Below are 25,799 nucleotides of genomic sequence, written 5' to 3'. Positions count from 1 at the left end.
TTTCCATACAGGGCAGTGTGAATGGTTATAGGAGCTTCTTTGTCAGTAGGATTCTAACATTTCATCTTGAATCAAATCTCTTGTAAAACTATTTAATGTGAAAACAAATAGGCCACCTAAATATGATGAAAGAAGGAATCCATATTCAGTGAAGTTTGGAAGAATACCCAACCCATGACATTGTAAAAATATATGCTTTTCTTTATTGAATAGATTTCATCATAAAAGCCAGTCAAGACCTATCCATGTATTGAGTAGAAATCTGTAATAAAGGAGTAGTTAGCATCGTAGAACAGTTCTTGTAGTCTTGCTCTTTCAATGAAGTATTACCATTGGAGTAAGATACTTAAGCAAGATAGATGATCAGTTTTGCCCAGTGCATTTTGGAGAAAAAGAAAAGGCATTAATATGTTTGAATGTATTTCACAGGACCACAGAATGCTTTGGGTTGGAAGGGACCTTTAAAGCCCATCTAATCCAACCCCCCCACAATGAGCAGGGACATCTTCAACTAGACCAGGTTGCTCAGAGCCCCGTCCAACCTGACCTTGAATGTTTCCAGGGATGGGGTATCTACCACTTCTCTGGGCAACCTGTGCCAGTGCCTCACCACCCTCATTGTAAAAAATTTCTTTTCATCTAATCTACCCTCTTTTAGTTTAAAATGGTTACCCCTTATCCTGTTGCTACAGGCATATTTGTTGTGCTTCTGTTATTTCATAGGTCATTTTATTATTATCTAAGCTGGAACAGTCAGTAGCTGTCATACAAAAACCATCACACGTGAAAGTACTTCATTAGAAAAAAAAAGTCTTCAGCAATGAGCTTCTTGAAAACGTTATGTGAGGCTGGAAATCAGGCTTGTCAATGCTGATATACTGTAATAACTGAGAAACTGGCAAGACATTAATGAGCTGAGCTTCAGTATTCTATCTGTGCTGTAGAAGAACAGCTGGCTTGAGTATGTTCTGGGGCCTGACTGGCAGAAAATAGATTTATGGGTTTTTTTTGGTAATCTGTAAGTTATAGTCAGAGGATAACAAACTTATTTTATAGATTGTGATCTGCATTTATGCGCTGTGTGTATTTTTTAACCCCAGATCTGGAAACCCGTTGTAATATGGAATGTCCAGTATAATAGAATAAAAAAGCACGTACTTACTTTTTTTTGCGTATTGTCTCATAAGAAAAGTTTATAACTCCCTTGAGAAGGGTTTGTACAAGAAGAGGCTTAGCCTTAAAAAGTGAAGACTAAGACAGATTTTGTTGCTGTTTGCAAGCTTTTGTGGCTAGAGCTAGAGAAGATGGAGCCGGACTGTTCTCTTCACTGATGAACGGGGAGAGGATTAGAGGTAAAGGACATGTTGCAACATGGGAAATCCTAATTAAGTAAATGGAAAATGTATCTTATGAGAGTGAACAAACACGAGTGGGTTGCCCAAACCAGGAGTTGGAATCTCCATTTCTAGAGATACTCCAAGCTTGACTGGGCATGACTGAGCAACCTGTTCTAACTGGACACGCTTTAAGCAGGAGTTAAACTAGATGACCTCCAGAGTTTGTTTCCAACGTAGATTATTTTTTGACTGTAAGGAAAATAGTATCAAATGAGAGACCTTGTTATGCTTATGAAGTATAACTTGTAAGGAAACTATTAAAACTTGGTTCACTAAACAGTTTGTGAAAATATTTTGTGTGATTTGTGAATGTCAATTTAAAGCTTTAAGTACTAGATTTGGTACTATTCTGAAGAATTTTACAGGGTGTTTAGTCCTTTCCTAATTCCAAATGTGTGTTACAGTTATCTATTACTTCCTAGCTTGTTTGACTGGTAAGACATAGGAAATATTTGAGGAAGGATGATATGATAAGTAACCAATTTTCTTTTTAGATATAACACAAATGATACATAATTATAGAATTTAAATCACAGAACGCTTTTTAGAAAAATGATGTGTATTTATGTGTACATTACACACATACATAGATACATGCACTGGTTTACAAATTCAGAAATTGTTGCCAAGTGTCATTGTCAAACTAGGAAACTTATTTCTAGTCTCTAGTTAAAAAGAATATAGAGCATAGGATAAGCAAATGGTTGTATCTTATGAAGGTGGTTTTCTGTTCATGACATTTGGCAGCAGTAAGTATTGTTATTTAAAATTTGTGTGGAAAATCTGTAATTTTTATTAAATCACAGTTTCATCTTGATTTTTAACAATGATTACAAACAAAAATGCATTGAAAAATATCTTTTTCACATCTAGGTTTCTGGTTTCATTTTTGTTCAGGGCGTGTTGGGTCAAGATTCCTTATCTGTTATGGCCTGTCTTACTGTCCCCCTTTATCCATGTGCACAGTGATTTTGGTATAGTAATTTCCCTGTCTCATGAGATTAAAGATATTTGTTTATGTGTGTTGATCATAATAGTAAAGAATAGACTGCTTCTACCATTTTTTTTGTATCAGTGCCTTTTTGTTAGGATTTCTTTGGCAGGGCAGTTTACAGACATACTTTTTCTCTGAGCCTTTTAACTGTTTTATCTATGATGCTGCTGAGGCAGCTGATTTGTTTTTTTTTTTAATGTCACTTTATAGTGACATGGGGGCGAAGGAGAACACAGTCTCAGGCCGATGATTTTTTTGAGGGGGCCTGGTGGAGTGTCATTTGCTTTTGGATTTAACAGCATTGTTGAAGCATCTCTCCTAAAACCTGGGAGAGATGCTGTGGTAGAGGATGTGGGAGACCGTAATGTGTTTACAGGCACCATTAATTTTTTGCAGTACTTTAAGCTCTCTAGAGAAAACAGGAGTCCGAGTGCAGAGGCTTGGAGTAAGGGTTCAGATTCCAACTGCCCTCATAGTCCAAAATAGACAGGTTCTCCAAAATATTTCACCAAGAAGATTGTTGTTCTAATGCAGTAGGTCGTAGCTGTTGACCTGGAAAACATTTTATTTTTTGCTTTTATTGCCATAGTGAACTACAACTGATCCTGGCAAAATTATGAGTAGTCGAAAATGGGAACTCAATCTATCTTCAAAGTATCACTGAGAAGAAATGAACTCAAATGTTAATGTACTCAAGTGCCCTTTCAGGCTGTTGTTTTTCTTTCCAGCAGAAGGAAGGTGGCACATGTAGAGCATTAGAGATAATAAATGACAGTCTTCAGCTATGATTGCAATTTATGTATAAAGTGCACTATTACTGAGCACTGTTGGTAGACTGGAGAAGGAAGTTGGAATCTAATCTTAAATGTTAACTGTAGTTCCTGTTAGCATTGGATTCACTGCAAAGATTTGATATGTTGTTTTATTTTCATTTTGTAACTAGCACATCGACAGCCATGGCATTCTGCTACTGCTTGTTTGTTACCGTAACTAGGGCAACCTGACATACAGGGCTTGTAGGTAGATGCACAGTAAAGGCGCTAAGGATTTGATCCCCAGTCTTCATATGTAACTGTTTTTTACTGCAGAACTTCAGTGACAGAGAAAGGAAATGGTATGTGCAGTATTTTAGAGGTTAGTTTTATGATAGATCAAGATTTTCTAAAATGCCATTAGCAGCACGTGCTGCATTGAGCCATCATTCTCTGCAAGTACAGCTGTTTTTACTACTGAAGTCCTTCTGGTTTTATTTGTTGTGTTCTTCCAGTCTAGCTGATTGCTGCAAAACCTGTGCTCTTTACAGGATAAATCAGAATCAAATATTCATGTCAATGTTACAAGGAAAGGTCAGGCAAAGACGACAGAGACTGAGAAAGTCTGATTCTTCTTCCACTTATGTAATGAACCTCTTTTAGAATCACAGTAGAATTGAACTAATATAATGAGTTATCCAGGATAGTTGCTTTGCAGTCTCCAGGTTCGCTGTTTGGAAGTGGGAGGTCACAACTGTTTTCTATGAGAGCAGTCTTCTCTGTGCCAAGCTCTACTTGGGCAGTGAATCTAGGTTTTGCTGGCAGACACATACGATATCGTGTTAAGTTTGGTATAAACTTAATAAACCTTGATTACAAAAGTACTTTATTTCCGTAGTGACATCACTGTAGAATGGAAAGAAGAGAATGTGTTTAATTAGTGATGTAAGTATAATGTACTGCCAGTCATCTTTTGATAACGACAGATTATACTACTTGGTATCTCCTAATGAAGTAAACTCTGAATACAGATGGAGTCTGTTAAATAAAAAGTGGTGTCAAATAAAAAGTAGCACCCTACTTCTGCTATTTAAAGACCCGTAATTCTTTTTTGTGTCACAGTTTGGGATAGTATGAGAAATGCAACTAGATATATGCTGGTTGTGTGAAAACCGCCATTTCAGCAAATTGTTATAATTAGTTGTACTTTCAAAATCTCTTTTCCTGCATACATTGTGTGACTCTTCATTCATATTAATTGTTGTTTTTTTTTCTAATACTGATTAAACTAGCGATGAAGCCTAATCTCACAGTGAGGAAAATCTTTGGAAAAGCTTTTATTAGCTTATGTGGATTCTGGGTCAAGTCTGTGGGGAAAAGTTCCTGAAAGCTAGGCTTAGAACCTTGATATAGTAAAATGAAAAATGGAGTGAGGTGATTTTTGACAGAATTTTTCAGTGTAATGCTATGGAGGCTCTTACAGTAATAGAACAGAGGTGAGTATATAGACTGAGCGTTACAGATACTATAAAAAGTACATTTAATTGGAGTTTGTATCCTTTTAGCTCAATTTAGCCTTTTAACGAAGATAAACTTCAGTATACAGAAAATTTCTGAACAGAAAAGACAGCACTGTTTGAGGTAGAGTGGACAGTTGTGGGTTTTTTTTTTTCCTCAGTATAAAGCACGTCATCAGATCTTAATTCAGAAGCTAAGAGAGCAAAAGAGTAGGAAGAGGCTGAGGTTCACAAATTGCCTTCTGTTTGGAAAGATCCCAAAATACATTGCACTGCATGCTGTACAAACGATTAACACTTGGTAACACTGAAATTAATCTCGTTCTGGGGCAGGATATAGCAGATTTTAGTGCTCAGCAATATAATTTGCTTTTAAGACGAATTGAAGGCTCTCACTGTTTTTGAAGCACGGGGAAATGTCAAGAATGCAGAATCTAATTTCCTAACTGGACACCAAAAAGGCTAATCTTTTTTTTTTTTTATTTATTTTTTTTTTTGTGCATGTGGAAAGAGTCATGTCAGTTGTAATTAGAGCTGCCAGGAACTTAGCCAAAGTAAAATAGTCATGTCTTCAGTATTAAGTCCCATAGAAGCGAAAACACTCCTAGCAGCACAGTCCTTTCCAATACACTGCTCCTCTACAAGTTCAGCACTGACTTTGTGTGTCACATACTGAAGCATCAGCAGGGTTTCCTGCAGCAACTGGGATTATCCGTTGTCAGTCATCCTGGCAAGGTCCGAATCTACTTGGTTTGAGATTAAAGGCAGTAATAACCTGGCATAGGACCTGAGGGACTGAGATAACAATGCTTTTGTGGATGGGAAAGGAGGATGATGTTAGGGGTGCCATAAGGTTATGAAAGTAGGACAACATAATTTCTTTAACAGTTGAATAACTATTTGTGTTAATTCTGGTGTTGTATCGTAATAGTTCCAAGGTGGTAGCAGAAATTTGGTATTGGCACTTTGCAGGTAAGAATCAATTAATTATAAACATTAAATAAATCAGATTTTTGGACAAAGATTTGCGGTAAGTGACACTAATAGACAATAATGTAGGCAACAACAGTTATTAAGGCATTAAAAGTTCCAGGTAGAAACCATTGCATTTTATTGGAATAAAATTTGCTAGATTATAGTGCTGTGCTAAACTGACTGACAATCATACCAGAAAAATTGGTATTCCAAAAACTTTCCTGATCCCAATAAGCTCTGGGATCTTTGGATCTGTGGTCGTCCTCATTGGTGAGCTGTCTGGAGACAGCACAGTTCCTAGCATCTGGTTTTAGATAATCAGTGTAAGGTTGCAGCTCTTCTTTAAAATTAATTGCAGCAATTTCTTTAAAATTGATTTACTTCAGTTTGGGATATCAAGGTTTCATAAACCTTTGGTCACTTCAGTGTCAGTAGGATTCAGCCTAAAGTTCTTGTCATGTTTATAGACCTGGTATCACCATAATGCATTTTATTTGAAACTGTTGAAACTCTCTCGTCTTAACTCTGTATTAGCATAGCTTTTATCAAGGAAAAAAAAAAATTAGATAATACGATGTTGACAGCATTTTTTTATTTAATGTTTGCAAGTAGGATAAAGGAAATGTCACAAGACAGGTGTTTCTTAAGGGATTAGTAAAAAGCACTTAAATTAAGGACATGCTAGAACTAGTGTTTGAGAAACTAAAACATCAGAAAGCTTTCTGAGATGAAAAAATCTGCTGATATATCTTTAAAATATCATATTGCTATATTAATGTCTGTTAATGAACACACAACTTTTCCTGGAAAGAAGACATTTAACTTCTGATTAGGCAAAGTTCAGAGTAGGTGAAGCAATTAGTGGTATTATGAATTCTAGGCTTAATTTTCACTTTAAATGTAGGTTAAATGGGCCTGAACCTTACTTGTTCTTCTTACAGGGACTTGGCACATTCTTGACAAGAAGTTTGTAATTGTGAAGGTACATATCCTAAGGAGATTAACTAAAGCCTAAATTTCTTGTTAAGCACAGGGGACATAAGCTTGCAAAAAATTTGTCCAAGAAATGAACCCTTATGTGGTTTTCTTGAAACAGACTAACACATACCTGTGAAAGTCCTCTTTCATCTGTAGAGTAACGTTTTTTTTTCCGTCAGGCAGCTGATCTTTTCCAAATGTATCTGATAAAGGAACCCAATTCAAGTATGCATTACTTGCTGAAATATTTTTTATTTTCCCAAGCCACATGATACATTACTACTGCTCTACTAAATACCGTATCACCCTGAAATCTGTATGTGCTTTATCTATTGCCTTCTCCAGTTTCCTAAATTTGTACTTCTCTATTGTTGGCCGAAAGTGTGGGATTGTTTTTTTGTATCACAGAATCACAGAATAGTAGGGGTTGGAAGGGACCTCTGTGGGTCATCTAGTCCAACCCTCCTGCTGAAGCAGGGTCACCTACAGCAAGCTGCACAGGACCTTGTCCAGGTGGGTCTTGAATATCTCCAGAGAAGGAGACTCCACAACCTCCCTGGGCAGCCTGTTCCAGTGCTCCGTCACCCTCAGAGGGAATATCACACAAATCCAAAGGGATAACTGACTGACTTAGAACATAGTTCTTTTCTTCTTACCAACATTATCTTCTCTTATCTGTATACTTGTTCTGTTACTGAGTTTAAACTGTAGGACACATTATTTACATCCCTTAATTGTGGATGCACAATTATGGCTGTATTTTCAGAGTACTCTGAAATCTACTGATTAAACTGCTAGTGTTTTTAGAAATTAAAACAACTCAACTATCATAATACCTCAGCCAGCACAGTATGTATAGTGCATGTGCAGATACATTTTTAAAATTAATTAATATAAAGCTGAGTATAAAGATAAATATACATTAAAAATTACAAGCGATGCAATACTTGAGACAAGTGATATCATCCTTGCAAATACCTTTGATTGTTAGGATCCTGCCTAGAAGGTACTAAAATAAACAGTGATGTTTCAAACGTTACAATATATATGGTCTCATTCATATAAAGTAAGTGTTTTGTTTCTAACGTTTGAAGGTTAGCTTATTGCAGCAGCAGGGAATACTGAGAAGGTGAGCAAAGTGCAGCTTTAGAAAGCAGGGGGCAAAAAAGTCACCTAGGTGATCAACACACTCTCAAGGAAAAGGTTGCTAGCTGTATCCACTAAGTAATAACATCAAAATTCAAGTGGGACTCAATGACATTGAACTTGATAACTAAATTGTTTGTGTTAACACACATTACATGTGTGTATATATATATGAAATAATAATAAAAATTCTTGTCTCATGAATACAAGCTACCCTAGATTTCAGTGAGGTACAAAAAGACATTCAGTCTTGGGCTTGTGAGGAACACTGCTAAGCTTACACAGGTCTCAGGAGTTCCCCTGTTCTCTCCAAATTTCGGTCTACTAGTCTGCCACTCAACGTCTTGTGCTGCAAAAACAGTCCTTTGTCACAATTCTGTGTTCACCAACTTGCTCCTATATAGTTTTCGTTTGAAGACTGACCCTCAATCCAGTTTCCCTGGCTCACTCACCACTACAAGTGGCTCAGGAACTCCCAAGTAACAGGAGCTAGCAAATACCCATCTTGAAAGAAGTTGTTAATGCTGCTAAAAAGGCAGCTGAAAGCCTGTTTGGTCTCAAGGAATTCCACCTTACCAAAAAACTTCTTTTGACTCTGGCAGTTGGGTAGCCCAGAACGTGCATCATGCCTCTTACAACTACCCTGAAGTAGAAGTGGGATTACTTTATATATATAGTCCAGATCCGAGCAAAGCATCTAAGCTGCAGGCATCTCGAAGCTGATCCACCGCTTCCTGGCTCCAATAAGCAAATCAAGTGCTACCTACTAACTTGATGTCAGAAGGGGCAAAAACTAAGAAAACTCAGAAGACTTTGCCTCCACCCTCACTTGTGCCCACCCAACACTCTTTTCTGAGCACCGTTTTAGGAATGAGATCTGCAAGAATGTGCAAGCCTGATAACTCACTGTTATTAGACATAGAAAGCATGTGGCTTTTTGTTATCTAAGAGTTTTGTTTATAGTAAAAAATGATTTTAAAATTTTTTTTCTTCCCCTTGCATACTGGTTCAATCCTATATAATTTTGTCAAGCCTGAGGTGCAGAGAGGGCTCTCCAGTCATCCATACTCAATGTTTTACCATGCTTCCAAATTAAGTGATATGAATAGTGAACTGTGATAGTAACCTGCACCCTTACAGGACATCTTATATAGAAAAAAACATTTATAGTTTGTAATAATTCAGGAATATATATACACACACTCCCACACTTAGTGTAGGGTTTTGGAATCACATGTGCTATCTCAAAATCTGCATGACCTTTCTGATTTTTTTCATTTTTGTAATTGTTATACAAGCTTGGTAAGACTTCTCTTGGATTTTCTTTAAGTTACCAGTATATGCAAAAGCATAATTATCCAATACTGTTATTTGGTTCCTGCACAGTTTAGTATTACAGTATCTTGGCTGGCTAGGAGTTGGATTTTCTTCTTTTTTTCTTTTGATATGGTTGTAACTATATTGTTTCAGTGATACAGTTAAATAGGGCTTTAAATCAAGATAGCATCTGTTTTCTGCAGGTTAATGACGTATCTGTAAAAGGATTCTGAATGAAAACATATTAGAGGTTTGAATGACTTACTGTTCTTGATAAAGTGATACAGTTTTGTGTGTTACAGGTGTACATTATTTTAAATACTTTATTGTGCAAGTTCTTAGCCTGCTACGCATAATTTAGAAATTATGAAAAGAACACATAGCTGTCTGAATAGTTAGGATGCATAATGCTGAGGTCATGTAAAGGCTATAATTCAAAATGCAGGAAAAATCGGATAATGTTTTAATGTTTTGCATCCGAATTGGAACCAAGCCTCAAGGATGGGATACCATTACAGGCAGCAGGGACATGTCTTTCACTTTAGTGATGATATTCTACAGCATACTGCTCCACATCGATGATCAGTTTTGCATTCCCAGTTCTGAAGTGTGGTGCCAGTGCAACGAGTTGCAACTTACTGTCAGAAGGCATCTCAGCCTGTGTCAGTCATGGGTAATTCCATACACGTTGAACTTTCCTTCTAAAATCAGTTCTACCCAGCTCTCATTTTAAATTTCTTCAGTGATCAGTAACTGGTCATTTTCTATTTGATTTTATATTCTTTGATACCATTATGTGTTCAGACTTTAAAGGCCTCTTGTATTGCTTTCTTGTTCTTTTAGGGGTGCTGTTGCAATCTCCTGTTTTTGTTCCACAGCCTTCAAGTTGTGGTTTGCTGATAAAAGAACTAGTGTTTATTAACTCAGCCTAGTCATGTGTGTAGCCTCATTCTAAGATCAGTGATTATTTCACTCTATGAAAGTAATACTCTATTAGAAGATATATCTGTATGTTGATTTATAGATACTTAGAGATGTTACAGATGTAACGCTTTAGTAACAACTTTTTTTAAATTATGGTGCTATCATTGATACATTATTAAAATTGCTTAACACATAGGAACAGTTAATTATTTTTCAGGTTTTATGGACTTTAGTTTTTAGAATTATTTCACTATTGAGTTGGCTGTGATGCTTTCTCGCTTTCTCATAAGCATATAAATATACTTAGTTTTTCAGATGTATCTCATCAGTGATAATCAGTTTCCATGAGTGTGATAGATTGTTCTGTGATAAAGTCTTACAGCTTTCTATGATATGTCTAAACCAGAATGTTGAAGATGTAAAGTTGGCTCTACTACTTCTGTTCCAGGACTGAACTGACTGCTGTGAGTATTGGAAAAACGGTCTATTTATTTGGTTTTCAGGGGACCATAAGAGAAGTTTTGCAGGAGGATAGAAGCAAGAGTTTTGTTTTATTTTCTTTGCTGCCTGCTTATGTTTACTGTTTTGCAGTAATACCAAAGAAATAATAAACCAGGAGCTTTATGGTGGAGATCTAGGTGTGGAGGTCAGTTCATAAGTACAGTACAGAGTTGCATACCTTGGAGGCAGCCTTGCCCTCTTGCTAAGAACTCGGAAGAACTCAGGATTTGAGCTGGTAGACTTAATGATAAACGTTTGGAGGGAATAGCCTTTTGGGAGATCTTAGTGCTGACTCCAGTTATTCACACAGATACAGACTTTAGAGCCTGTTTTTCCAGCCTGTTTTAGGGCATCCCTGTGCCTTGATGTGCTTAATCTGAGAACACTAGCAGTTATTGAGTATGGTTGTTTTTCACCATGTTAAACCTTATTTGGTAACTCACTAAATGGGATCTGTTACTCCCTGTTCTGGTCTTTTTTTGGTAACACCATTCTGCTTCTCACAGGAAAACTACTTTTCAACCCTGAAGAAGACAGTTGTTCAGTGACCATTCAGAATTTGGTCCTATGCTAATGAAATACATATGACTATATATGAGTAGCTCAGATTTGGAAGAATAAATGTGTGTGTGTGAATTTCTCTATTTCATGCTCAGAGTACAAGATCTATTAGCTTACTTAAGCCTTATAGCCCAAGATAAGGCTTACTCATTTCTAGTGGTTTCTGTCCCATTCACTAGGGAGTGAGGGACCTTAAAAGGGATGACTCGTTTTCCCCTAAAACATAAACACACAAGACATTTTTAAGAGTTAGAACAGCAAATCGGAGACTTGCTGCTTGCAAAGCTCCTTTAATTTTCAATTTTCAATTACTGCCAAGTATTATTTTTTTGTAATTTCTTTGTTTAGGTGCTGCATATTTTCTTTTGTCTGTCAACTTTCCTCAGTCAATCAAAGGCAGACAAATAACTCCCAAACAACAATCTTCGGGGCAGTACATTCAGACACACAGAGCCAAGGCCTTCTGATCTTTGAGAAAGATCTAATATAATGGTATATGGCCTTGATTTGGGTGCTGCAACAGTAAAATAAACTTTAATTACTCAGTACTAAAACATTTCAGTCAATCTTTTAGGTGTTCCTCTGTGATTCTCTTTTCTCTCTGGGCTGTAACTATGAAGCTTATGAACTGTTGACAAGATGCAGTTGACTGTTACAGATACTCAGTTCCACCAAAATTGGCTCACTCTGTTGATTTCTCTTCAGTCTGGGCTCTAATAATATGGAATAGCTGTAGAAGAGAGTCACAGAAGATACAGGAAATTGGTTTAAGCCTTTCCCAGCACATGCCAAGGAAGCTTTCAGGATCTTTTTCAAGTTACAAGTTTTGTAGCTAAGTAACTGCTAATATTGAAAAATACTTTCCATGCTCACAGCATAAAAGGTAATCCCTAACATCTTTCCTCAGTCTTGTGGCAAAGTTTTGGATGCCTGCATGTATTAGTAATATTTCTCATTTACAGTATCTAATGGTTTTATGTGAACTAATAATATTTTCAGTGTAATGCTTTGTTATTTTGTCTGTGACAGTGGTTAGGAAAAGTTCTGTGTGATGGAGCAGATCCTCCTAGAAGCTATGCGAAGACATATGGAGGACAGGGAGGTGATTTGAGACAGCCAGCATGGCTTCACCAAGGGCAAGTCCTGCCAGACCAACCTAGTGGCTTGCTGTGATGGAGTGACTAGATCAGCGGACATGGGAAGAGGTACGGATGTCGTCTGTCTGGACCTCTGTAAGGCCTTTGATACACTCCCCCACAACATCATTCTCCCTAAACTGGAGAGATATGGAATTGATGGGTGGACTGTTTGGTGACTATGGAATTGGTTGGAAGGTCACAGCCAGAGGGTAGTGGTCAACAGCTCCATGTCCAAGTGGACGCCAGTGACGAGTAGTGTCCCTCAGGGGTCTGTACCGGGACCGGTGCTGTTTAACATTTTTGTCAATGACTCAGTGAGGTTGAGTGCACCCTCAGTAAGTTTGCAGATGACATCAAGCTGAGTGGTGCAGTTGACATACCAGAAGGGTGGGATGCCATCCAGAGGGACCTGGACAAGCTTGAAAAGTAGTCCTGTGTGACCCTTATGAGGTTCAGCAAGGCCAAGTGCAAGGTCCTGCACCTGGGTCGGGGCAACTACTGGTATCAATACAGGCTGGGGGATGAGGGGATTGAGAGCAGCCCTGCCAAGAAGGACTTCGGAGTACTGATGGATGAGAAGCTGGACATGTGCCACCAGTGTGCGCTCGCAGCCCAGGCGGCCAACCTCATCCTGGGTGGCATCATGAGAAGTGTGGCCAGCAGGGGAAGGGAGATGATTGTGCCCCTCAGCTCCACTCTGGTGAGACCACACCTGGAGTCCCGCGTCCAGCTCTGGAGCCCCCAGCACAAGAAGGACATGGATGTTTTGGAGCGGGTCCAGAGGAGGCCACAAAGATGATCCAAGGGCTGGAGCACCTCTTGTATGAGGAAAGGCTGAGAGAGTTGGGGCTGTTCAGCCTGGAGGAGAGAAGGCTCCAGGGAGACCTTATAGCGGCCCTTTAGTACCTGAAGAGGGTCTACAGCAAAGATGGGGACAGGCGTTTTAGCAGGGCTTGTTGTGATAGAACAAAGATCAATGGCTTTAGAGAGGGTAGATTTAGACCAGATATAAGGAAGAAATTTTTTACAATGAGGGTGGTGAAACACTGGCACAGGTTGCCCAGAGAGGTAGTGGAGGCCCCATCCCTGGAAACATTAAAGGCCAGGTTGGACGGGACTCTGAGCAGCCTGGTCTAGTTGAAGATGTCCCTGCTCTCTGTAGGGGGGTTGGACTAGATGGCCTCTGAAGTTCCCTTCCAGCCCAAAGCATTCTATGGTTCTATAGTGGCAAAAGTTAAAAATGATAATGAGGTGAATCAGTAATCTTACTATTTGCTGGAGTGATTGGTTAATTCCTTATTAGTTATTTGCCAGAAGACAAAATGGTTTCCCTGAAAACTTGGAGAAGGTATTTGTCATTTAAACAGGATATATCAGAGTCAGGGCCTGTAGACCCTGTAACCGTAGCTACCCTGTAAGGTAGCATTTCTCAGTAACTGGAATGAGATAACTTAAGGATTAAAGTTATCTTTAATAACTTAATCATTATTAAAGATATATTAATAAAGGCATATTAACCCCTAAAATCCAGTTGTGGTACATCAGTGACCAAAATTTATTATCAGGTATTTGATGATCTTGTTGAAATGAGTGTAGTTATCTGTCTAAAATTCACAGTACACTTGCACATGTTGCCTTTTATTCATTTACTTTATCTGTTGATTAGAAAACTACTTTCTTAAGCTTTTATCTAGGAACTTCCATGAGCATTGCATTATCTTCCCTTATACATCTTACAAACCTATTCTTGCGCAACAGCATCAGTAAAACTTGTTAATGGCATGTGTCAGAAGATACAGCATTTCTTTGTGTTATCAAGTGTTTGATTGCATAAAAATTGTGAAAGGCAATAAAAAGATGATGTATGTTAAAAGCGTCCATACTGTTTTTCATAGGCAATTGTAGTGACTGCATTTTCTACAGTTTATTTTTGTTTAACTCAACATTATATATTCATGAAGTTTGCTGATTCATATGATATTTTTAAGCTTCCATATTACTGACCATATGTGTAAGTTCCGTAGTTGCCATAGGGCCACTAGGAACAAGAGAACATAAAAATACATTGCAATTGATGCTTTTTATTGATAAACGTACAACATAACTCTTAAAATCCCATCTTGAATCAAAGAGTAGTTTGCTTAAAATTATGAATAGCTTTAACAAAAATAACATCTACCAGGGTGTAGTTGTATAATGATTGAATTTCTGAGCAATTTACTGTCCTTACTGTCTGTATATCTACCAAATTTGCAGGTTGTTGGTGTCCTGTCCCCACCCTCCTGATCTGGTATAAGTTACATAGGCTTGACTATAATAAATATATAGAAAAATAACCATCCAGTGTATATATATACATATATAATATTTACAAAAAATGTTGTTTTAGTATCTCTATCACTCATTTAATTACAGCTTTTGAAGTGCAGCGTATGTCTTCACAGACTCTGAGTTTAGGTATTTGTTGATTTTTTTGGAAGTCTTCAACTTGTTTAAAAGCGATATTTTTCCCACAAAAAAAAAAATACAGATTGTATAAAAACAGGTCATAATTCTTTCCATACAGCTTTGTTTTGTTCCTTAAAATCTGTGCAGCACTCTTCTTAAACTGAGAGCAGTAATTTTAGCTGTTTCCTTCTATTATGTTGCAAATATATAGTCCTTAGACCTGTGGTTTTCCTTCCATCCCATTTTCTGTTGCCACATGTGCTCCTATTTGCTTTTTAATGATAAGTATGCTGTAATGCCTCTCATAATCTTTTGTATTCCTTAATTTCTTCCATTTGGACTGTTTTCACACTAGGGTGTTCTCTGTCTTCATGGCAATGAGAGGTAGACCAGAACATTGTTCTGAGGCTTGGCATAAGAGACTTACCTGTTGGGAGACACATACCAAAATCCTGTCCATGCAAGTGGCATGATATGGCAGACCTCAGCATTATCTTTGTAATGAATTTTCTCCAGAATGAAAAACAAACAAACAGCAGCAACAGTAGCAAAAGTATAGTATCTGTTTTGTAACTAATTCCAGATTTTTCTCCTTGACATGCTAAAACCACAAAAACTTCCAGCTTCCTGAAAGCAGGCTGATGAGTAGCACTTTACTTTCCTCTTGCTGTCCATAGAGGTGGTTGAAAAAAAATGTTTTCTAGAAACTGAGTAAGGGCCAAGGCCTTTGCAATACCTTTCTTAGACACTAAGCAGACCTTTAAAAGCTAGACTGTTTCTGTCCTTGTGCCCTCCATGTGTCCTTCATGTCTGTCAGAGCTTCTGTCCTGAATACGATATAACAATTTTCATAGCTGCATTATATATAAAAAAAAAGGAGTGGGGGAAAGGGCAGACAAGTTACATGAGCTCCTGTCATTTGTGGAATAGTGCAACATTTGAAGCAGAAGGACGTTTTTCTTCAAGTTTTTATTCATCACATTTGGTCCAAGTAGGATGCTGAGACAGTTTACCATCCACCCCTTTTTTTTAACCTGCAGGGCTTCAAATATGATTAAAATTGGTACCTCCAATGACTGTCCTGTTTCTTACTGGTGATTTACTTCAAGTTTTTTTGGTTTATTCTTCACTCAACAAGAGTCCTGGATCAGGAATTATGAGACTAATGCTTCTAAAGGATGATAAATGTCTTCAGGATGTTGTAAGGAAAGAATGAGCTTTTCTCAGTCTTAAACGAGAAATGAAGCTATGACTGATCTTTTCTGAAAGGGATGTGTATTATAAAATACAACAGCAATGTATGTCAGTTTTTAGTGCTGTGGGGAGGTACTTCCTTCTACCGAAAGATATATCATCACTTGCTGTGTCCCACAGTGAAGATTGTTTGGCATGAAAGAGACTTAGAAACGGCAAATTCAGTCTTGTCTCTGATTTTTCTTTTTGTGGTTCTCCATGTCAGTCAAACTGACCCTACCTTTGTGGAGTTCCCTTGTATCTAGGGTTTGGAGTTGTCATACTCAAAGGATGGTCTCCATTATCTCTGAGGTACTGGAGCACTGAATATAGCACTTGATCTAACTGGCTTCTGAGCTTGATTTTAATGATATTAATTCATCATAGATTTGTGTATGAAATTTCCTATTTTTTTTTTAAAAGCAGGCTGAGAAAACCCTAAGAATTTGTATTTAATGGAGGATTGACACATCAATAATTTTAATGGACTTGTAGTTCTTAAAGTGATTTGAAAGCCCAGACTTGGTTAAAAATAAAATTTTCATGTCATCATATTTTTGACATTTATTGAATGTTTTTATTTCAATATTGAATTTAAGCTAGAAATGTGAAATGCCCTTTGACAAGAAATATATTAAACAGCTTCTTTTTAGTTCAGTGTTTTTCGTAACCATAATGATCGTTTCATGTGATTCTTTGTGTGTTAGAGAGAAGACACTAAACAGAGCAGGCACTGTGTGAGTAGTAGAAGCTCTTTTGTTAGTTGGGGCGCCAGGTATGCATCATGCATAGAAGAAGTTTCAATAGTATACAGCTGCCTCGAAATAACGAGGGGAAGTTGCCAATCAAATTAAGCAAGGTATTTCTTTCAGTAAAAAGATCCTGAATGTCTAACAGTTAAAATTCATCAAACTTGGTATGTTTCCAGAAAATGTGTGTTTTGAAAAATATCATTTTTCTTACAAAAAGCTAAACAAACGAGAAAAAAATCCATGGAAGTTCTCATCCAGCTTTATGCTGACCTCTGCAACTTAGAAATGGTAACCTCTAGAGTCTATGTGGAAGACATGAGTGAAACAGTTTGTCAGTGCTTTTCTTCACTATGTACTGAGAGATAGAGACCCCGAATTTTTGGGTTGCTTTCCATACTGTAAAGAAAACATTTGTGACTTTAGTTTTTTTGCAATACTGTGTCTTCCACAACTTAATTATTCATTTACATTTCTTCAAACCTCTGCCTGTACCATTCCTATCTATACTGTTCTTGATTTCTCATCCTTCCTTTGCTTGCCTAGGCTAAATACCAGTCTTATCCAGTCACTTTGAGATGCATATCTGAATTCTTTATTTCTTTCAGCTAATTTCCACTTCCTTCTTATACCACCTCCTTCCAGTTCACTGCTTAAAAAATCAGTCACTAGTGTGGTTGTCTTCCTTCTTCTTAATTTCCTTCATGTGGCAGTTCCAGCCTACTTCTACCTCCTGGCTTAATCTTCTCTCCTGCCCAGTTATCAGTCCCTTTCTACCCATTTGTCTCCTAATGTCTATGTTCCCAAACCTCGGTTTCCAGAAATTACTTTGTGACTCCTCTATTTACTTACCTGATTCCAAAACCATATTTTTGTTTGGTGTGCTCCAAGTTTCTCCCTTGATCTACTTCTTTTGTCCCCAGTCATCGGTTACTTCTTTTATTTTTTTTTTCCTCCCATCCCACTATTAGCAACTATCGTATATGCATATGCCAGTTCGACTATCCAAGCAGGATACATAGGTGAATAAAGAAAATAATACATTGCAAAAGGACAGCAGAAAAGAACTGTTACTTTTCTTGCATATTTGGAGTTAAGAGTATTGACATGCTGTAAAGTCATTGATTCAGATAAATTTTAGTTAGAAGGTATCCCTGATGGACCTAGAATCTAGCCTCCCACTCAAAGTTGGGGCTGTTCTGACACTGAATTTATCAGGTCAGCTGTGGATTTTTTCCAGTCAAATCTTGAAAACCCCCAAGAATGAAGACGCCGTGATATCCATGAGCAGCTTGTTCTGCTGCTGCTCTATGCTCCTAGTAAAGAAATTTTTCCTCATATCCAGGCTGAACTTCCCAAATTGCATTGTGCGATTTGCACCTTGTTAAATCATTTGGCACTGCTGACAAGAGCTGGTGATTGCTCTTCAAATAGTTGCAGGCAACCATCCATTAGCCTCCTCATTCCCAGACTAAATAAATCCAGCTCCCAAATTCTGCTGTCCTCTGTAACTTCCAGGACATTTTCAACGGAGTCCTGTACCCCACATTCCTTCCTAGTTATTCCTCTCTAGGTTCAAAACTTTCCAGTTCTTATTGAACCTCATTTTTCTGCTGGGTAAACCCACAAGTTACTGGGATATCTCTGGATTGAGCCTTTTCTGTTTATTGTGTTACCTGCTCCCACTAGTTCAGTTGTTTATGGCACGCTCTGTGTTATCATCCAGGTTGTTGCTGAAGATGTTAAACAGTACGAACCCCAGAACTGACCCTGAGGTGTATTGGCCGTTAGTGGGACACCAATTGGATGTTAAGCTGTTGACCACCAATGCAATCAATTTTCAGCCCACTTAACTGTCCAGCCTTTTCTTCCTCAGCTTCCAAACGAACACAGTGTGGGAAACTATGTCAAAAGCCTTAGTAAAGTGAAGGTACACTGCACCCACCATTCTCCCCTTGTGCACAAAACTTGCTTCATTGTAGAAGGCAGTCTGGCTGGTCAAGCATTGTAAATCCTTGGTAGGTCTGCACTGAGTATTTATTCTCGTCTGTCACCTGCATGGGAAGGGACTCAAAGAGGATGTTGTCAACTGAGCTTTACAGGGACTGAGGTGAGGCTGCCTGGCCTGTAGTTCCCTGCATCTGCCTTCTTGTGTTTCATTTTTTAAGATGATAGCTTTTTTTCCAGTTCCCAGAGATCACCCTGATATGGTCCACTGTTTTTCATAGATACAAACCATAGCCTCACAATCATATTGGCCATCTCTTTCAACATGCTTGGGTGAATTCCCTCCAGCCCCATAGATGTGATCTGAGCTCTCTGTGTAGTCTGTTACTGTTCTGCCACACTTGGCTGTCCTTCTCTTCTCCAGACTGTGGTATTGTGTGCAGAGGTCAGGGAAGAAGTTTCGCCCTTGTTGCCAAGGGCTTGTGCCTTAGTGAAGGGGCAGCTGAGCAAATTGAGCAGCGACCCTTCTGCACAGGTGTGTGCAAGTCCCACAGATGGCCTCATACCTCACCTATGTTGCTGGCATTCAACTCTTCTCTCAACTCTGTTACACTATAGCTCCTGTAGTCTAACAAACCTGTTTTAAGGCCATCTTGACCAGCTGAATTGTCAAAAGACAGTTTGTTATATTTTTATTCATGATGAGAAATACGAGATGCACTTTTAAAGAAACAAGGTTTTAAACAGTGCTGGCATTTAGAAGCTTATAGTGTTCGTGCTTTGATATTAATTCCTTCCTTTTCAAAATGTTTTTCAGTATTTTCTCAGTATTTCTGAATATAAGCTTTAGTGAGCATTTGCTATTTCTTGGCAAATGATTTCAATACTTTGCTATTCAAACTTGCTGTTAGTAACGCTGCTAGTACCAGATAGACAGCCTCCACAGAAATCTTACTGAATGAGATCTGTGAAACAGAGAGGGGAGGGATGAAAAGCAGTGGCGCCTAGCCCAGCCTCATCAACAGTACTAGAAGCACGAGGCAACGACAAGGGAGCGGGCTCACTGTTGAGTGTGGGGAGCTGAGTGCCAGAGTAGCTGGAAGCAGCTATGGATTCTCGCTGTGCTCTGCCAGCCCCATGCATGCGGATCCCGGGGGTGGCGTGGCCCAGGAGTCCGAAGCAGCAGGGGAAGCTGACAGCAGCCTCCCTGGCACTGAACAGCAAATCAGCATCCCCTCACCTGGCACTCCAGCAGCCTGCTTGAGAAGCCTCGGGGCCGGACTAATAGGAAAGGAGTTTTGCAGGAAGGCATGATCTCGCCTACAGGTGTTTAGGGCCTTCACTGCCAGAGGAGCAGTGCTGGTATTACGTGTGTTGTGGTGCGTTATTTTGGAGTTTGTTTTCTCATGTTGATTTTTTGACGTGTTACACTGATCTTTAAGATTACCTGATTCCCAGAAGAACTGGATGTGAAGTGCCATTGCTTTTATCTGTATCTGAGGTGCTCTGTGCACTGAACTACTTTTGGTGGTTTTGGCTAAACTATTTATATTTCTAATGGGAGACTTAATTTGGGGGAAATCTGGCAGTAGTTACATTTCTATGCTAGACTGTAAAAATCTTGTAGACTTTGTTTTTTCTTATTTCTTAAGTCCAGGTAATAAATCTGATAAATGTTTTTTTCTTTAAACCCTGATTCACTAAAGAATAGTTCCTGCTCTGTGCTTCTTTGGAGTGTTGGAAAGGAATGCTCAAAGGTGGCTTCATGGGAATCATAAGAGGTATCTCAGCCGGTGAGGAGAGATAGATCAGGTTGAGAAGAAAGTATAGGACCAAAAACTTCACTAGACAAATAGTCCCTGCCCTTCTGGAACTAGTTCTGCTCCTAGTTCTGCTGCAGGTCCTTAGTTATGTGGTGTCACAGAAAGTATGTTCCTGTTGGCCTACAGCTTAAGTAACCTAGTGAATGCATGTGGGACAACTGGTAGAAATCATGCTTGGGAGCACATGGTCCATCCAGGCTTCTTGCCCTCACAGATGTTCTGAGACACATAAGGTGCTGGGATAGTAAATACAGTGTTGGGGCATGTGGTACCTACCTTATTCACTTGAGTGCACTATCCACCAGTTAACTGGCTAAACTAACACTCCACATTCATGCAACAGAGTTGTATCAATGTTGTATGATAAGTCAAATGTCTATGCAGGTCAGCAGAGATGAAAAACAGCATCTGAAAGGCAGTTGGGTATCTCCACGCTGCTGTAGAGCACGTCTGTATTCTGGATGAGTATTCCAGACTGACTCAGATTTCAGGTTCAAGAACTTCCCAGTACACAAGCATCATGCATTTTCATGGTGCAACTTCTGTGTCCCTAGTTACGGTTTGTGTTTTGGGGCAGTACTCTTCTTAGATGTGGTGGAGTATCTTAGTTATGCCATGGATGCTGCCTGCGGCCCTCATTGATTTGGGGAAACTGCAGTGTTTAGCAGTGGTAGATTTCCCATACGATGGAAGTTTTGATGGTGTCTCATTTTTTTATTGCTGTAGCACTTCTCCATGTGATCAGAGATTTAGGGTTTTACAGGGTAATGGCAGTCTTGCTGACACTGGGCTGAAGGTCCTAGAACAAGACAGTAGTGGTAAAAAAGCTTCCACACATTGTTGGTGCTAATTTTCTTTTCCCAGCACCGAAAAGATGTTGGGACAGAGGTATCAGCTGACAGCCCTACCACAGCTCATTCAGTGAGACTTAGAATATAAATGCGTGTTAGGGGTTCACTAGGAATGTTTGGTGCAGATGAATCAAACCCTCTGCTGTTGAAGGGGTGCAAAGATGTGAAGAGGGGATACTTGGTGAGCTCAAGTCTGCTGCAGAAGTGAGCTCGAGGCAAGCGAAGGGCTGTGATGTGGGACTGTTGGCTCAGTTCCGTTGGCTTGTGGCAGTGGAGTCTGAAGATAGCATAGCTACCAAATAGCAAAGACCTAGCCTAAATGAGGTGAAGAGCTTTCAGATCAGATGCAAAGCAGATGTATGTACTTGAGATACAGAGATAAGAAATGGAATAAAAGACCCCTTAAGAACTCATTGAAACTAAAAGCAACAAAATAGTCTCATAGCTAATAGCAAGGAAAAAAATCTAAATCTAATACTGCAGGTTTTAAGTTATGGTAGAGAACATGTGCAGCTTGTTTCTGAAATTGTCAAAATATGATTTCGTGTCCATCTACAAACTGGAGCATGTAGCTGCTGTTTGATAAAATCAAATAATTCCCTGTGTAGCAATAGGGAGGCCAACAGTAAAATGTATTTTTTGCATTATGATAAGCTGTATAAAATTTGAGTGGAGTTTTGTATGGGCAGAATTTAAGTTGGGCATTGAGTGAAGTCCAGGAAATCTTGTATCTTTTTAGCTTTGGTAACTGTTAGAAGTACTGTTTCTTGAAAAGGCATTATATATAATACAGTACCTCACACTGAACAGTTGCCTATTAGACTTTTCCCTAAATTGGTAGTTTGTAAGTCACACAATTATTAATATCCCTGCTGTACAACCTGTGCTTTAGCAGTGAAGCTATACTTGGATAAAATATAAAGATAATTATAAATTCAGAGAATTGCTTCAATTTTAGTGGGTTCTCTGACATAAATCAGCTTTTATTTTAATATATAGGCTATTGATGCATAGGCCATTCTAGAGATAAAATGTGAACATGAAACAAGGGCTGGATTGCTTTATTTTTTCAGGTCAACCTTGGTCTGAAAATATTGGTGAAGAAACTGCATTCCTTGCTCTAGGACACCTGCTGTTCTCTGACTCAGACTCATCATATCTACCGTGTACCATTATATTCTTTAGCAGTATAGATTTCTGTATGAGAATAATTCAAGTGATGTCAGCAATATGTGGCAGCATTTACAGAAAATGTTGCAGAGGAGACATCAATAAAATGACGTAACAAATGCTCTACACAAGAAAGAAAATTAATAGGATCATATTTTGGTATCTCTATTGAAAACTGAAACCTTCTGCTGTATAACTGCATTCTCAGATAGGATTTTTTTCCAGTGAGCTTTTTTCTCTTTTACTGTACTTAAATGTGTATTTCTTAAAACTAACGTAGCAACTGCTTTTTAAGAATGAGGACAGAAGAATTCATACAGAAGAATGCTGAAGTCTGAAAAGAAGCAATAGAAGTGTTTGGGGCAAAATACCTTTTTTTTTTTTTCCTTTTTTCTAACTTTTCTGATTAAGCTGCTTTTGGTCATTTTGAATTCTTTTCTTAAGGTTGTCAGATTTTCAGACTACATATATCAATTTTGTTAAAGTAAGCCATTTTCAGGAAAAATAAAATTATTTATTAGTCTCAAAGTACATACATAATTGTAGCGCGAGCTTCATCTCTTAGAAACACTACATCACTATGACCCTGACCGAGCATAATGCTTAAACATGCATCATTTTAAGGCATGGATATTAAACTCATTGAGATCTGTTATACATGGCTAATAGAAGTACTTTGTGTGTCTTTCAAACAGAGAGAGACTTGAAAGAATTGCTGAGATTTCACATAGTTTCAAGCAGAGCAGTAAGGATGAATTTTCTATTTAAAATCCATGGGTACCTTTAGCTAGAAAGTGTTGAAAAAGTGGTGTGGCGACTGTAAAAAAATTGTGGCTTTATTCCATATACTTGTACAACTGCCCTTTCATATGCTCTGGACAAAGGCAAGAAAGCCCCTGAAGAAAGTCAGAAGTCATAGGCTCTGTCCTGAGACACTGCCTTTTGCACTTATGCATTGTTAAAGAATACTTTGGCTAGAGATGCTATGATGCTCCTCAGCCTTCACTGTAAACTGTGTATTTGTTCATTCTGCTTTTAATTTTGTATTAAAATTATGAAAAAATGTGGCTTTGTAAATTATATTACCCTCTTGATGATATTCTGAAGAGAATATTGAACATTATAATAATGAAACTCTTACTGACCGAAGATCAGGAAAGGTGTGAATGTGACAGGAAGCCACGTTCTTTTGCATGTGATAGGTTAAATAGCTTTAGGAATATTTGTAAAATGGTGGAACTGCAATTTATTGAAGCAGTTTCCTTATGTAATCTGAGAATCAATCAACTGTTATGTTTTGGTTTGAGAGGCACATAAAGACTTCGTTTAACATGTCCAGTAATGGACGTCTGTAAGTACTAGGTGATTTGGAAATTAACTTTTTAGGAAAATCAGTATAGGTATCTATGGTATATGAGTATGTATCTTTTGGATTTCAGATAGAAAATTCCATGCAAACCATAATCCATTCAAACCATAGTACAATTCAAAAAACCCAAACCACCTCCATCCAACCTAAAAAGCAAATGGAAGGATTGGGATAATGGGGAGAAGAATACAGAATATGACTTTGAGAAGTCATTAATAGAAAATGTAATGAAATTTTTCCATATTTTAGAACTTAAAGTACAGGAAAACTACTGTAACGTTTTAAAAGCAATGTTAGAAACTTTACCCATATAAGTACTGTGAGAAATACTTTTTCTGTCTTTAACTTCTAGTAAGTAACATTGTTTGAATAGCATTTTTTCTTAATGAGTGTAAATGGCCTCTGAATTACACTGTTTTATGAGTAATTTTTCCCATTATAATGACTGTGATCTTTTTCTCATTTGTTTTTCACTGCTTGCCGTTTCTAGGAAGTAGAGGTTGGTATAGTCTTCTGTCTTTCATGATCCTGTCAATTTTTCATGTATACATTGATTTCTTACATTTTACTAAATGTAGGTTGTTTCTCCCTCTCCAGGATGATTATTTTCGTACATGGAGTCCGGGTAAACCATTTGATCAAGGTAAGATTCTGCTACTAGTTATTTGTATGGGATAAAATTCAAGTATTTATAATTGTGCTCCTGTTCTAGAATAACTACAGAATTCTATGAATTTGTCATTTTCTCCCTCTTCAAATGATTGATTTAAATAGGGCCAGAAATTCAACCTAGTTGTCATTTTGTATCTGTGATTTTTGCAAGCTTTTATTGATTAGAGACACAGAGGGGAGCATTAGGAACCTCCAAACTAGCTTAAAGTTTCCCTCCTGTAAACAAGTTCATGAGGTGTAGGAGGTTTGGTTTTGTTTTATTTATATATTTAAGTTTAGCACTGTTGCCTTTCCAGTAGGACATTTGAGGAAAAACAGGCGTGCAATCTGATATTTGTATTTTGCAATTAAAAGAAGTTCATTAAACTGTTAAAAGTCTCTTTATATGTGGCTGATAAAAGAAGATCTAGAAAAAACAGTTTTGGAAGTCTCTGTCATGTTCAAGTGATCTGTCTTGAGGCAAAACACAGATGGAGCGTTGAGAATGCTACAGTACAACAATTTCAGCCTTAGAATGCTTTGAGCAAGCACAGCAAATTTTGACATTAAGCATTTCCTCCCCAGGCATTGGAACTTAATATTTACTGTCAATATAATCCGCTTCATGTATGTTGTTTCAAAGTGTATGACTATATTGTGAAACTACGGAGATTCTTGATACTTTTTTTTAATTGGCCTCAGCAGAGCTTCAGAGACTTTGTCTGCTCTGATAATACCAAAGGCACAAATGCAATGAAGAAGCAGTGTAGGGGCTTGTACGCAAGGGACTGAGATAAAAATATGTTGCAAAAATAATGTTTACTCAATGTAAAGAACTTTCTCCATAATGGATACTGACTTTTAAGGGAGATTTGTAATGAATTGTATTCTATTACAACCATAGCTCTTGAGAGAAGGACTTTGCACCATGTTCTGTGTCTTTGTCACTGTAGTTCAGGATTACTGTAGTAAGCCTGTGAAAGGAAATGCTGTAATTTCTTCAACGATTGCATCCAGCGTGTTTTGCCAGTTTGCGGGAAGGGAGAAAAGTTATGTTATCACTGCTCTGTAAATTGTGGTGATTTTCTTCGTGTTTGGTGGAAATTTGTAAATGTTAATTTGGAATCATGGCAACCTGAACATTTTAGAACCTGCCAGTTTTGCAGACCATGTGTGTCTCCTCATTATATACTAATACATTAGGAAAAAGTACTTAAGTCATCTGACTCCTCAGAGAAAAAGATTCCTTTCTTTTGGTGAAGTACCTCATCTAAGAAGCAAACTTATCACTTCACTGCAAAGTACCTTTGGTCTGTTCCTTTTATTCTTTGGTTTTTGATAGAGGGGCATGCTCGTG

General features: G+C 38.1%; 1 protein-coding gene across 1 annotated transcript in view; it reads left to right on the top strand.

Moving 5' to 3' along the window:
• Positions 1 to 25,799, top strand: part of SPOCK3 (SPARC (osteonectin), cwcv and kazal like domains proteoglycan 3) — a 232,908-nt gene that overhangs the window by 59,549 nt on the left and 147,560 nt on the right. Inside the window, exon 3 of the mRNA XM_075421673.1 lies at positions 24,389 to 24,434. Coding sequence (XP_075277788.1) covers positions 24,389 to 24,434 — 46 coding nt within the window. The remainder of the gene's footprint in view (positions 1 to 24,388; positions 24,435 to 25,799) is intronic.

The sequence above is a fragment of the Opisthocomus hoazin genome, chromosome 5 (genome assembly GCF_030867145.1).
Source record: "Opisthocomus hoazin isolate bOpiHoa1 chromosome 5, bOpiHoa1.hap1, whole genome shotgun sequence".
Taxonomy (NCBI): Eukaryota; Metazoa; Chordata; class Aves; order Opisthocomiformes; family Opisthocomidae; genus Opisthocomus; species Opisthocomus hoazin.
This window is presented reverse-complemented; position numbering and strand designations above follow the sequence as displayed.